Raw genomic sequence first — 14,072 nt, 5'->3', positions numbered from 1 at the left:
CTGGCTGATGGTGTGTTTTCAAGATGGGGGTGAGGATTGGCTCCCAGGCCTTGGGGTTGCTGAGGGGCACTAAGTGCTGTCCCCTGATGTCATCGGATGTGGAGAGAGGCATAAAGTTGATCAGGCCCTTACATCTCTGCTCCGTGGTTTTTAAGCCTTTAGAGCTAATCCTCCTCCCTCCTCCTGAGCTGGGGTGAAGATCAAGCCCAGAGGAACTTTGCAAGGGCTGCATGAAGAGGTTTCAAGCTGTCAGGTTGTGACACCCATAATTTCACCCCAAAGCCGGGTAGGATGATGCCCAGGAACCCACAGTGGCCTGGGGTGGGTGGGTGGGGCTCAGAGTGCTACCCCCAGCAGAGTGGAGATGGTAAGCTGTCCAGAAACACTGTCTTTCCCTCCCTTGCCCTCCTGTCCTGGGGTCTAACGCCCCACCTGCTCTCGAGCTGCAAGATTGATTTTGTGTTCAGAGTTGTTACTGTTATTATTATCCACTTAAACAACTTCATAGGAAAAGAAAAGGAATCCAATGACTATCAAACATGAGCCATTCATTCTAAATTCCCTGCCCATTCCTGTCAATATATTTTTACATAGCAGTAAACAGTGGTCCACTCTGCACTCTTGGACGACTTTATCTCCTGCACACGTCTCCTGGTATTGACTGAGCCCTCAGACCTGTCAGCTTAATGGCCACAGGGCACCCCCTGCATCGATGTGCTGGAGTTTGGTCACTGTTTCTCCAGTGCTGGGTGTTTGGGCAGATGCCAATTTCTTCTTCTTCTAAAGAGCTCTGCCGTGAATATCCTTATGTGAATTACTTTTTCCTTTTAAATTATTTCCTTGGGGCCTATTCCCCAAAGTGAGATTGTCTAATAGGTCATAAGATAGGAACAGTTTTATGATTCTCCTTTTGCACTGCCAGGCTGTGTTACAAAAAGTTTGAGCCGGGCTTGTGCAGAGGCCAGCCATAGTGGATTTTATCATTTTAATTTATTTTCACTGGTGTCATAGGTGCCTTATGGCCTGCTTCTTTGGGCCTTTTCAACACCTAAAAATAATAAGACCTGATCTGCACAGAACTTTACAGTTTACCTGGCACTTTCTGATATGTCATCTCACTTAATAAGACGCGATGCATCTAATATCATTGGCTTCTGTTTTCTATGGTGAATTGGGGGGTTTAGTCACGCCAAGTGCTGGAGTGGAGCTTCCAGCCTGTTCTTGCAGGTTGTTTGGAAAGAACTTGTTTCCACTCGCCACCATCCCGTCCTTTCTGAGCTTCCAGGGCCTCAGATGCCAACTTCAGCCCCCGTCCACTGCCTCAAGCCCCCTTGTCTCCCTCGGCTTCCACAGCCAGGCCTGTGTCAGGCTGCAGGCCATGCCCTGTGCTTCAGACTTGGGTCTCAGCTCGCGGGGTGGGAAGAAGCCACTGGGCTTTTTGGGTCAGAGGGGGCTTTGGGGGTTCTTTGCTTTAGCAGAGCTGCCACTCCCTCCATACCCTGACCCAGGGGCAGCCCAGGCTCTGCGTTCTGGTTTGGGAGCCTGGATCTGGCAGTGCGTCTCTGGTCCCACCCAGGATGTGCTGGTCCAGAATGTGTCCCTAGTACTGGTCACAGGTATGCTGGAGCCCTGGTGACTGAGCCTCAGGCTCCAATGAACAGGGTCACTCAGGGGCCTGTCAGGCTCCACGACTGAAGCTGCAGCTCTCAGACTAGGGGGAACCTTCTGATGGTGGACACACTCAGAGGTGTGAGTTTGGTTTTATTCTGCTCCCTTCTCACTGTACATCTAGAGCATGTGCTGGCAACGTGCTGTGCTTGGTGGATTCCATTCTTATTGTATTTAATACTTCCAATAGGGAGGATTCTTATGCCCATTTTACAGGCAGGAAGCTGGGGCTGGAGACTACAGAGTTAAATGATTTGCCCCAGGTCACACAGCAATTATTGCAACAGCCTGAAGGAGAACCCCTGTGTCTACGCCAGCCCTGCCTCTCCCATGGAATCAGTTCAAGAGCTTTGTTTTGTCAGGTGGGAATGTGGTCATATCCAGAATTTGGCCCAGTGCCAGGACCCAAGGCCAAGTGAACTGCAGTGATGGGGTCTCCAGGACTGCAAACCTTGTGGTGTTGAATAGTGAGACCCCGGAAGAAACACCATGTCCACTGGTCCCATGTCCCTGGGCTAGTCAAGCTCAGGTCCTGAGGCCTGAAACCATCCTCTACCCTGTTGGGTAGTAGCCTCTCTTTCTCGCCATCCTCCTGGGGAGAGCCTTCCTCCCAGTGATCACCTCTTTCAGTCCATGTTTTTAAAATATAATTTTATTCATTTTTGGCTGCACTTGATCTTCGTTGCTTTGCATGGGTCTTCTCTAGGTGCGACGACCGTGGGCTGCTCTTGGTTGTGGTACATGGGCTTCTCATTCAGTGACTCCTCTTGTTGTGAAGCACAGGCTCTAGGCACACAGGCTCAGTAGCTGTGGTGTGCAGGCTTAGTTTCTCCTGGGCACGTAGAATCTTCCCAGACCAGGGATCGAACCCGTGTCCTCTGCAATGGCAGGCGGATTCTTATCCCCTGCACCACCAGGGAAGTCCTCAGTCCACATTGATATTCTGGTCTGTCAGGATTATGGCTCTTGGCATCCCCCCACTCTTCATTCAGTTTTACATTTTCCTCTTGCAGGCCCTTGGAACAGGGTCCCAGGCCCTATGATCAAATGGAAAGGGAACTGAAATTTATTGAGCAGTTACTAGATACCGGTGGTTATGCTCTGTATCCACATTGTCTTGTTTAATCCTCACAACCTAGAAGTTACTTCTGCCAGAGCTGAGATATAGTGTTATCCCCATATTTCAGATGAAGGGACTGAGGCTTCGAGAAGTTAAATAACTTGCCCAAGGCTGTGGGCAGCCCCTCAGACTTGCACTTACAGCCTTGGCTCAAGCAACGCCTGACTTGTAGTGTGGGCCTTTCTGCCTTCTCTTCCCCGAGTGTCCTGCCTACACTGGGTAGAATTGCCCTGTGTGCTGTGCCATGTTCACTCTCTTCAGTCGTGTCCAGCTCTGTGCGACCCCATGGACTATAGCCTGCCAGGCTCTTCTGTCCATGGGACTTCCCAGGCAACAATACTGGAGTGTGTTGCCATGCCCTCCTCCAGGGGATCTTCCTGATCCAGGGATCGAACCTACATCTCTTACATCTCCTGCATTGGCAGGCGGGTTCTTTACACCTGGGAAGCCCAGAACTGCCCTAGGGCACCTTGTTGTTGAGAATTGATCTCCCTGCCCACAGAGAGAACGTCTTTTTATAGTTCCCCCAGGGGATCTCAGAGCCCTCACTTAGAGGGCTTTCCCAGAGGCCTGTCCTGACATCCAGAGTTCATTAGTTTTGTGCAGACTAGACTTCCATTGATACTTGGTGAAGACTCTGAGCAGAGCCCGACACTCTCAAAACCTGTGTGCCTTCTGATGGAGCCAGGATGTAGGTGCAGTGGTGCCAGACCTTCCAAGGGATGGGGGTGTGGCTGGACTGCCCACCACTTTCAGCAGAGGAGTGTTGTCAGGAGCGCCTGGCTCTGCCAGAAGCAGCAAGCTCTGCAGACAGCATCAGGTCTTGAAAATAGATCCAGGCCTTATGCATCATAGCGGACTCTGCAAGCCATACCAGGCCCTGCCTCTGACTGTGAGAGCAGCGCTTGTCTTCACGCTCCGTCGTAGTGATAGGCTGGCAGCCTGGGCCCTGATCTTTCAGCTGTGGCTGCCTTTCTTCACTCAGTGATGGTGCTCTTGGACCCGGAGGTCAGAGATACATACAGTCGGGTTGGGGAGGGATTTTTGTAGCCAAAGGGGAGGTCGGCTGAACGTGGATTTGGTTTTGATAAGCAAAAAAGCCCAGTTGCTGAGAGCAGACTTTAATAGAGTCTGTAGCAAGCGGGGGGCAGAGGTTCTTTGGGGAGGGGGCCGTGCCTGATTGGCTCTACATCCCAGAGCTGAGGGCAGGACAGTAGGTGCTCAGGAAATGTTACAGAAGGGATCCAGGAATCAGTGCAGATGAACAGGCGATGTGTGTGTGTTTGAAGGGTTGGGAGGTCAGGGAGCAAGAAGGAAGATGGAGAGGAAAGCATCCTGGACTGATGTCTAATGCCCTGGGGGAGTGACCAGCAGTGGATAGGGCCGGGGAGATGATGCTTCCCTTCAAGATGACAGGCACTGAGGTGAGGCCAGAGGAGATGGTACTGCTTCAAACTGGTTTTCCCAGCATGGAATTGGAGCCTCCCCTAGACCCCAGCACTCCTGAGAAACCAGCTGGCCTGGCCCCAGGCCTGTGGCCCAGAGGCCAGGCTTTGGCCAGCTCTGCATACAGGTCTGTGCAGAGGGCAGGGTGAACCCTCAGTGTGGAGTGCACAGAAAGGTTAATTTCCCTGAGAGGTCCTTGTTCGATGGCCCGTGGTCCATGGGAGAGGTGCGTGGCATCACGTAGCATCACAAGGCCCAGGCGGAGCCAGCCAAGCGCCTACCCTGAGAGTCTCATTTCAGACCCCGGCCGCCATTCTCTGAGCAGCTAATTAAAAGGGAAAAGCCTGTTAATATTTCAGCACTGTTAACTCTGCTAAATTATTAAGTGTCCATTTGCATTATGTACAAAAAGGGATCGATAAACATGTGGGTACCAGGAGCTGGGAGGATGAAGGAGGAAGAGTTTCTAAGGATGCGCCCTGGGACAAGCCCACCCAGTGACATGGAGACTCTGTCCTCAGCTCTGTGTCAGGCACTTGGAAACTGGAGATGTGGAGGGCTTAGCACAAATGTCAGAGAGTCCGATGGACTCCAAACCAGCAGGATGCCCTTGGGCAAGTTACTTACCCTTGCTAAGGCTCAGCTTCCTCATCTGATTAATGGGAACAATAATAGGCTTGTTATGAGCAGTAAACAATTAGATATAAAACACTCAGTACAGTGCTGGCCCAGAGTAACTTATTATGTGTATGTTATGATGTTATTGTTATTTGATGGTGATGGGGGGACACCTGAGACACAGCCCCAGCCCACAGCAGTCCTTCCCTCCATGCTTCCTGTCTGCCTCTCAGCAGGCCTTTATCGCAGCTCTTCTTGACTGTCCACTTCCCCAGTTCAGGATTTGGGTGTTGGAGCTCTCGCCAGCACCCAGCTCAGCACCTCACACTTATGAGGGTTTGTTGAATGACGATCTGATAGAAGGCAGGACCAGAGCACAGATTCTGTTTCCATATCGCCTGGCCTGGAACACTCGGTGATGCATCTGAGAGGTGGTTAGGGTGGTGGTACTTGCCCTGCCAGCCAGTAACTGGGGCGGATGGAACCAGCTTCAGGTGGGGAAGTCTGTGGCTCCCACTTCTTTTCTCTCCTTGTCCTCCCCTCACTGTGCTCTGTTTGGAAGTTTCCTTCAGCCTGCAGACACACTCTCCATGAAAATCAGGAATAGGGAATAGGACACCAGCTCCCACTCGGTCATGATTAACCTTTTAAAATTTAGGATGGGTAAGTTCATTTGTATGTGTGTGTGTGTGTGTATATACATATATATATATATATATATATTTAGATTCCACATATAAGGGATGTCATATGATATTTTTCCTTCTCTGAGTTACTCCACTCAGTAGAAAATGAACTTCTGGTTGCTGGGGGAAAAGGGATAGTTAGGGACTTTGGGAAGATCATGTACACACTGCTATATTTAAAATGGGTAAATATTTTTTATTTACACAGAGACCTATTGTATAGCACATGGAACTCTGCTCAACGTTATGTGCTAGCCTGGATGGGAGAGGGGTTTGGGGGAGAATGGATACATGTGTACGTATGGCTGAGTCCCTTCACTGTTCACCTGAAACTGTTAACACAGCACTGTTAATCGGCTGTGCTGCTGCTGCTGCTGCTGCTGCTAAGTCGCTTCAGTCGTGTCCGACTCTGTGCGACCCCATGGACTGCAGCCCACCAGGCTCCCCCGTCCCTGGGATTCTCCAGGCAAGAACACTGGAGTGGGTTGCCATTTCCTTCTACAATGCATGAAAGTGAAAAGTGAAAGTGAAGTCACTCAGTCGTGTCCAACTCTTCACGACCCCATGGACTGTAGCCCACCAGGCTCCTCCATCCATGGGATTTTCCAGGCAAGAGTACTGGAGTGGGTTGCCAGTGCCTTCTCCAGTTAATCGGCTATACCCCAATACAAAATAAACAGTTTAAAGTTTGGGAAGAATAAATAAATAAAACTTAGGATGGCGAGGAAAGCTGAAGGAAAGCGATGGATGGGGCTTTTAATCAAGGGGTTTCATTCCCACTGCTGTCTGTCAGCCTTGTTTGGCCCCCCATCCTGCTGTTGACTCCTCCTGCACTTGGCCAGCATCTGCCCACCTCCCCCCCAACCCCCGACCCCCTTGGCTAACATCCAGGGAGAAAATTCTCCCATGGGGGATGGGGATCTTTGATGAAATTCCCCTTCCAGGTTGCAGTGAGAATTCTCTTCAGGAGCCCAGGGGGCAAGTTGGAATTTGCCGTGAAATGAGTCCTTGAGAATTGGTGGCTTCCTCGCTGGGCCTCCTGGTGCTGTCAGTCCCTACCGCACCTGTGACTTGGGGTGATGCTTTTGGAGGAAGGAAGGAGTGAGCTGAAAGCACCTGCCAAGGACTTGCCATTTCTGCTCAGCGGTCCTCCTTACCACGTGGCCCCATTGGCGACAGCCTTCATGCTACTTGGCTCTTCTCAGCCAAGGGCCTGGGGAGGGGCATGTTCCTTGACTCCGTAGCCATTATACTCTGTGAAGAAAGGGCTTTATGGTCAAATGGAAAGCACTGGAATAAACCAAGTTATGTGGATGTGTTTGCATGTGTGCCTGTGTGCTCAGTCGCTTCAGTTGGGTCTGATTTGGCAACCCTGTGGACTGTAGCCTGCCAGCCTCCTCTGTCCATGGGATTCTCCAGGCAAGAATACTGGAATGGGTTGTTATGCCCTCCTCCGGGGGATCTTCCAGACCCAGGAATCGAACCCGCATCTTCTGCAGCCCCTGCGTTGCAGGCAGGTTCTTTATACCACTCAGCCACTGTGTTTACTGCAGGCCTTTTCAGAGCCTTTAAGAGTATGTGCTCTTTTGTGCTGCGACTCAGAGGGAGAGAGAAGGTACAGCATCCTTATCTGGCGATGGGCTCTGTGAGCCTCGTGTGGCACCCAGGTTGGGAGACAAGGTATTTTCTTTTCCTGGGGGGATTTGCTGATAAAACTTAGAAGAGTGAAATATTGTAGCAAAAGTCTCCTAGACCAAAAGCAGGGAAATGGTTCCAAAATCCTGTCCTAGTTTCTATCTACCAAAGTGGCCTCAGAGAGAAAACAAATCCAGCAGTACCTCTGAAATTCCCAGGGAGTTTGTTACAAATATGGACTCTGAAGAGTCAGGCTGATGGTTCTGCACAGGGCCTGGGAATCTGCATTGCAAAGGGCTCCCCACCAGTCCCCCACAGGGTGATACAAGGGGGGAGCAGGGGAGTCCATGGAGGGCAGCAAACTGAGTTCCAGGCTAGCAGACAGAAAGCCTGAGTTCGAGCCCCAGCTCTGCTAGTGCCTGTGTCCATGAGTGGGAAGAGGGCTCCCTTCTCCAGGCCTCAGTCTCCTTCTCTACCAAAGGAGGCTAAATAGGACTTTAGAAATAATGCCCTTTCTGGCTCTTAGAAATAAGGCCAGGAGCCTGCAAATATACAATGGACCCCAGGAATGTATCAGGCCTCACCATCTGTGGTAGATAAGACAACGTCCTTTCATGCAAAGCCCTTGCAGGCCCTGGGGAGATGGCGTTTTGTGAGGAGTGCAGATCACATACAGAATAATAACACTGGCTGGCATGCTTGGGGGCTTCTGTGAACCAAACAGTTTTAAACACTTCACCTACATTTACTTCCTTATTCCTTTCCACAACAACCCCATTTTACAAATGAGAAAAACTAAGGCTTGGATAACTTGCTGAAAGTCTTTCTGAAAGTTGAGTGTATAAAAGGGCTCCATTCCTCCCCTCTGGTTTTCTGACCTCTCTAAAGTCCTTCACAGCCCTCAACATGAATTTGGAACAAATTTGTGAGACATCCCTAACGGTTTAGTGTCTGCTTCGAGTCCCTCCACCCCTGGGATGTAGCGTGGGCCACAGAAGGTGGTCTCCTGTCCCCATCTCTTGGTCATGTTTAATCATCTCAAGACCTGTCACTTCTTGACAGAACATATACTGTTTGGGATTTCCCTGGTGGTCCAGTGGCTAAGGCTGTGCACTCCCAGTGCAGGGGCCCCAGGTTTGATCCCTGGTCAGGGAACTAGAAGTCACATGCCACTACCAAGAGTCCACATGCTCCAACTAAAGATCCCGGATGCCACAGCGAGGATGGAAGATCCTGAGTGCTGCAACTAAGACCAGTTGCACTAAAAAAAAAAAAGAAAGAAACACATACTGTTTGGTCAGGTATTTTACATACATTGTATTTAAGTCTCACACCAGCCCTGGGAGAAGGCATTATTGTTCCCATCTCTTGCTCCTGAGACTGAGGCTCAGAGAGGTGAAGTAACTTGCCCGGTGTCACCCAGCTAGAGGGTAGCAGAGCCAGAAATGAGCCCCAGATTGTCTGCTCTTTCCATGTCTCTCCAGCAGACCCCTCCTCCGCCCAGTTTCTCTTGTCACGACCCCCCCACCCCGCCCCCCACTTCAGGGTCATCCTAGCAATAACCACACTCTGAAACCATCCTGTTCATTTCTGTTTCCTTCTTTGCCGTCCGTCTCCCCAAGAGTGCTCTTTCAGAGCTGGTCCTTGTTTGCTTTTCATGACAGTCTCTTGAGCACCCAGCGCAGCGGCTAGCTGGAAGCATTTGTCGTTCGATAGACTGAATGAAGGGATTATGTCACAGTGCCTCTTGACTCAGGCCCTGGCCTGGTTGCCTTTGGAATGAGAAGATGCTGTTTGCTGGCAGTGCCTTCTGGGGGTGTGTGGAGTGAGAGGCTGAGACTCAGTGGGACACAACCCCTTTTGGGGGGGACTATAACTTGGTGGGATCTCTGTTGGTTTAGGGTCAGAAACATAGTTCTAGCCATCCTGGGGGTAAGAGGAGTTGGGGGGGGCTGACTCATGTTAATGAAACAGTGGGGGTGATGGGCAAATTGGAATGCCTAGGCCAAGGGGGCCTATGTGTGTGTGCATGTGCTAAGTCGCTTCAGCCGTGTCCTGTGCTTTGTGACCCCATAGACTACAGCCTGCCAGGTTCCTCTGCCCATGGGGTTCTCCAGGCAAGAATACTGGAGGGGGTTGTCATTTCCTCCTCCAGGGGATCTTCCTGACCCAGGGATGGAACCCGTGTCTCTGATGTCTCCTGCATTGGCATTTGGTTCTTTACCACTACGCCACCTGGGAAGCCCAAGAGTCCTGGGTGCCTTGCAACTAGCCAACACTTGCTCCAGAAGGAACATCTACACTGGGAAGAAGTCGGTCATGGGAAGCGGCTCATCAAGAAGGGCTTAGAATAAAGGGAGAGGGTGATTGAGGAAGCTGGATAACCTCAGTGGACAATGTCATCAAAGGGAGGTGGGTGGATGCTCTGTCTTTATCTAATAAAAGTGATACAGTAAAATCTTAAGCAAATACCTTGGTGCCTTTTTACATGTGCATCCACCCTTATAATAGCCACTCAGATTAGGACTATGGATATTTCCGTCTCATTCGATGGGATCCCATCTCCTCCCCAGAAGCTTCTCTTGTAACTTCTTAGTAAATAATCCCTCACCTCCACCCAAGGGCAACCATGGCTTAGACCTCTGTTACTCTAAGATTGTTTTTTTTTAGTTCTGAATTTCAAATAGATGAAACCATACACTGTTTCCTCTTTTATGTCTGAGTTCTTTTCACTCAAATTGTGCTGTGAGATTCAACAGCATTGTTGTGTCTACCCATAATTCTTTTTTCACTTCTGTGTAATATTCCATTGTATGAATATGTGAGAATTACTTTACCCTTGTTGCTCTTGATGGACATGGGGGTTGTTTCTTGTTTTTAGTTGTAATAAATAAAGCTGTTGTGAATATTCTTGGACCTATTTTTTGGTTGTCATAGGCACCAATTTCTATTGGGTACATACCCAGAAATGGGATTCCTGTGTCATGGGGTATATACTTGTTTAACCTGAGTTTTGTTTGTTCAGTTGCTCTGTTGTATCTGACTCATTGCAACACCATGAATGGCAGCACACCGGGCTTCCCTGTCCTTCACTATCTCCCAAAGCTGGCTCAGACTCATGTCACTGAGTTGGTGATGCCATCCAACCATCTCATCCTCTGTCACCCCCTTCTCCTCTCACCCTCAGTCTTTCCCAGCATGAGGGTCTTTTCCAATGAGTTGGCTCTTTGTATCAGGTGGCCAAAGTATTGGAGCTTCAGCTTCTGCAGCAGTCTTTAGCCTGTGTAGGTGCTGCCAAAATCTCTTCCAAAGAGGTTCTACCATTTGAGAGTTGGATAGTCTTAGTGGTTAATGTCATTAAAGGAAGTTGGGTAATCTTAATGATGTCATTATCCATGATGCCAACTCATAGCCCCGTGGCCAATGAGGAAGCGAACCTGTCAGGTAGTCAGAAGCCTTGGGTCTGCGGGTCAGGCCCCATCTTTCCCAACTTGTGCTGTCCAGGCCCTGAGAAAGTTCAGCTGTCTAACTCACTTTCAGAATTCCTTATCAGTCACCAAAGCATCTGTCATTACAACACTGCCTGGCAATGGGCAAGCCACGTTGTCCAAGATTACAGCTTATCTTCCACTGGAGCCTGTTAAATTGATGTCTTCCTTGTTGAGAGGCACCCCAAGCCGTTTGCAGACATTCAGGCAGCCTCTGGTCTTACCAGCAACTGGCACACACATCATACATTGGTGGGTTGTTTCCTGATGAGATTTCCTGAGGACCTTGGCCACAGATGGCTATCTCTTCTGATGCATTTCCATTTCAGGGGGTGACAGTTTCAGACTTGTTCCCCAGATTCCAGGGGGCACCTTACATGGGGACTACGTGCTATTGATAAAATTCATAGAAAGTGTGAATTGAAAAAAGATGTCAGAAGTTATCTAGTACACGCACCTCCTACAGGTGGGGAAACTGAGGTCCCTGAGGTCTGACTTGCCCCAGGTCACACAGCCTAGGTTCATTGCTCTGGGGCAGCCAGACTGGACACTCAGACCCTGGGTTGGTGGCAGCTGCCACTGTTTGCAGAACCTGCTGCTATTTGCAGAGACTCTCGTGGTTAAACCCAACCTACATCACTCCCAGTGGTTGCACCCCTCCCCTGCCCCCACCCTCTGCTAGCTACTTGACCTGTGGCCAGGCTGCCTCTGTGGACCTATCTCTGTCATTAGTTCATGACTGTCCTGTCACTGTTGGTTGGAGAGACTCTGTTAATTAAGGTACTACTTGTGACAACAGTAAAAACACATCAGAGTTCTACTAAGCACTTCTCATTTATCCTGTGTTATCATCACTCCTGAGGGCTTCCCAGGTGAAGCTGGTGGTAAAGAACCCACCTGCCAGTGCAGGAGATGTAAGAGATGTGGGTTTGATCCCTGGGTCAGGAAGACCCCCTGGAGGAGGGCATGGCAACCCGCTCCAGTATTCTTGCTTGGAGAATTCCATGGGCAGAAGAGCCTGGCTGCAGTCCACAGGGTCACAAAGAGTCGGACACGACTGAGGCAACTTAGCATGCACGTATCATCATTTCCACCCTTGTGAGTTGTCAGGGTTGGTAGCATTCTCTCATCTTAGAGATGAGAGAATGAAGGTCCAGAGGTCACTAGTGTTTTTCCCTGGATAATATGGAATATTAGACTGCCCTGTCAACCTGCAGGAAGTCCCCCTATTCCTTGAGGACTGGTTCAAAAGCTACCTCTTCCACAGTCTTCTGTGATTCTTCCTCCAGCAGTGATATCTTTCTCCCCTGACCTCCTAGGGATTTCTTTACCTCTTTTACAATGCTTAGCACCTTCACCGTGGAATATTCCTATACATTCATTCATTCAGTGTTCACTGAGTACCTGCTGTATTCAAGGCTGGGGATACCAATGTAAGCTCACGGTGGGGCAGGCAGAAAGATGAGAATCCTGAGTTTGATAGTCACACAGATTGATGCTTTGTTGCTGTGCTGGAAAAGTGATGGATGCAGAAGCGGGGAGGATGTAGGTCAATCATGGAATGCTTGCTGGAGGACGTTACACATTGTATGAACAGGTTTTATCTCCCTGCGCCTCTTTGGGGCAAGGGCTCAAGTTTTCACCCTATTGTGTTCCTCGAACCCTGGATTAGCTCTCCTACCTCCACCTCGTCCACCCTCGTCTGTGAGCAGACATGTTTGAACTTGAGGTCTTGCCCTCTTTCCCAGAGCCCAAGTACTGGTGGGCTGGGGGCTGGTTTGCTTTCAGGACAGTGGGGTTGAGACACCAAAGGAGGGCTGTGAACTTCTCCGGCCCCATCATTTTCCCTTTGGTCCCCAACCATATTCTAGCTTTGATCCCCCAGCCCTGGCCAGACCCCAGCCCCCAGGCATGGTGAGAGGGTCAAGGAGGACATGTAGTCTTAGGAGGACTTCCAGGTCCCCCAGTGAAGACTTCTATCCCTGGGAGAGGGGGCTGGCATAGGTTCCGCGAGCAATGAGGGAATGATAACAGGCCTTGGGTGAGGGGTGTGATGTGCAGTCTGTGGGGCTGGGGGATATCTTGGTCAGGTTCACTAAAACCTGACCTGAGCCTGGAGTGGTTGGTGGGAGTGAGTTCAGGCAAGTGATTTTCTGAGAAAGTGCTCCCAGGACAAATTGAAAGAGGACGAGAGAAACAGCTGGGTGACAATGAGGTTTTGTTGACTTAGTCTCAGCCAGTCCCCAGGGGTCGGGGCAGAAGGGCTCTGGAGCATGAACGGACCCATAGTCACCCCACTTGAGGCAACACAGCTGGGCCTTTGCATCATGTCCATCAGGCCACTGGTGTGTGTGTTGGGGGGGGGGTGTTGGGCAAGGGGTGACCTCCTAGGCATGTTTGGTCCAGGCAGTGCTCACTGTCTGAAGGCAATTCCTTGGGGCAGGTGAGCTCTGCGTGCCTCGCAGCGGACACCAAAGCTGGGAATGGAGGCACCTGCCAGATGTGGAGAGCAGCCTCCACGACTGGGGTCTAAGACATGATGCTCATTGAGTGATAACCAATTTGCACAGCCTCCTCACAATCCTTGGCTCGTTGAAAAGCACCTCTCTCTCTCTTTTTTAAAATATTGTAATTTATTTGTTGACTGCGCCGGGTCTTAGTTGCAGCACACGGGATCTTCCATCTTTGTTGCAGCACGTGGACTCTTAGCTGCGGCATGGGGGATCAGTTTCCCGACCAGGGGTCAAACCCCAGTCCCCTGCATTGGGATCATAGAGTCTTAGCCACTGGACCACCAGGGAAGCCCCAAAGAGCACAGATCTCTTGCAAGAGCAGTGGGATGGGGAGGAATTGCCCCTTTCCTGAGTCCTTGACCCTTCTGGTTCTGGCCTAGGGGCCCCAGGAGGAGCTCAACGGGATGAGGCCTCTGAGGGATATGGTGGGGAGTTCTGGGTGACACACTCAGGAGGGAGCCTTAGACCTCCTCTGGCCTCCGAGTCTCCTACCTAAACCTCCCCGTCTCCCACCAGCTCCAGCCCAGGCTCAGATCATGCACGCGGGCCAGGCGTGTGTGGTGAAAGAGGACAACATCAGCGAGCGCGTCTACACCATCCGGGAGGGGGACACCCTCGTGCTGCAGTGCCTCGTCACTGGGCATCCTCGGCCCCAGGTAAGCCCCCGCCCTGGCTTGTGGGTGTCCCTGCCCTCGCCTCCTCACTCCCTGCCCCACTCCAGGATCAGAAGAGACAGTGGGACCTGAGATTGGAGGCAGATGGTAGCAGGTCAGCAGAAGACAGGAGCCTGGGGCTGGGGAAATGGCTGGAAAATAGACTCTGTGGGGAAGGGCTAGACCATGGGCTTACTCACCTGGAAACACTGACAACTGAATGTCAGCTTTTCCATCCCACTCCA

General features: G+C 50.7%; 1 protein-coding gene across 2 annotated transcripts in view; it reads left to right on the top strand.

Moving 5' to 3' along the window:
- Nucleotides 1-14,072, top strand: part of MDGA1 (MAM domain containing glycosylphosphatidylinositol anchor 1) — a 65,112-nt gene that overhangs the window by 20,656 nt on the left and 30,384 nt on the right. For both annotated transcript variants that reach the window (XM_024983665.2, NM_001192882.2), the window contains exon 2: nucleotides 13,691-13,830. In XM_024983665.2, the coding sequence (XP_024839433.1) occupies nucleotides 13,691-13,830 (140 nt within the window). The remainder of the gene's footprint in view (nucleotides 1-13,690; nucleotides 13,831-14,072) is intronic.

This window comes from Bos taurus, chromosome 23 (genome assembly GCF_002263795.3).
Source record: "Bos taurus isolate L1 Dominette 01449 registration number 42190680 breed Hereford chromosome 23, ARS-UCD2.0, whole genome shotgun sequence".
Taxonomy (NCBI): Eukaryota; Metazoa; Chordata; class Mammalia; order Artiodactyla; family Bovidae; genus Bos; species Bos taurus.
The sequence above is the reverse complement of the archived record's forward strand: the minus strand, read 5'-3'. Positions and strand labels throughout refer to the sequence as shown.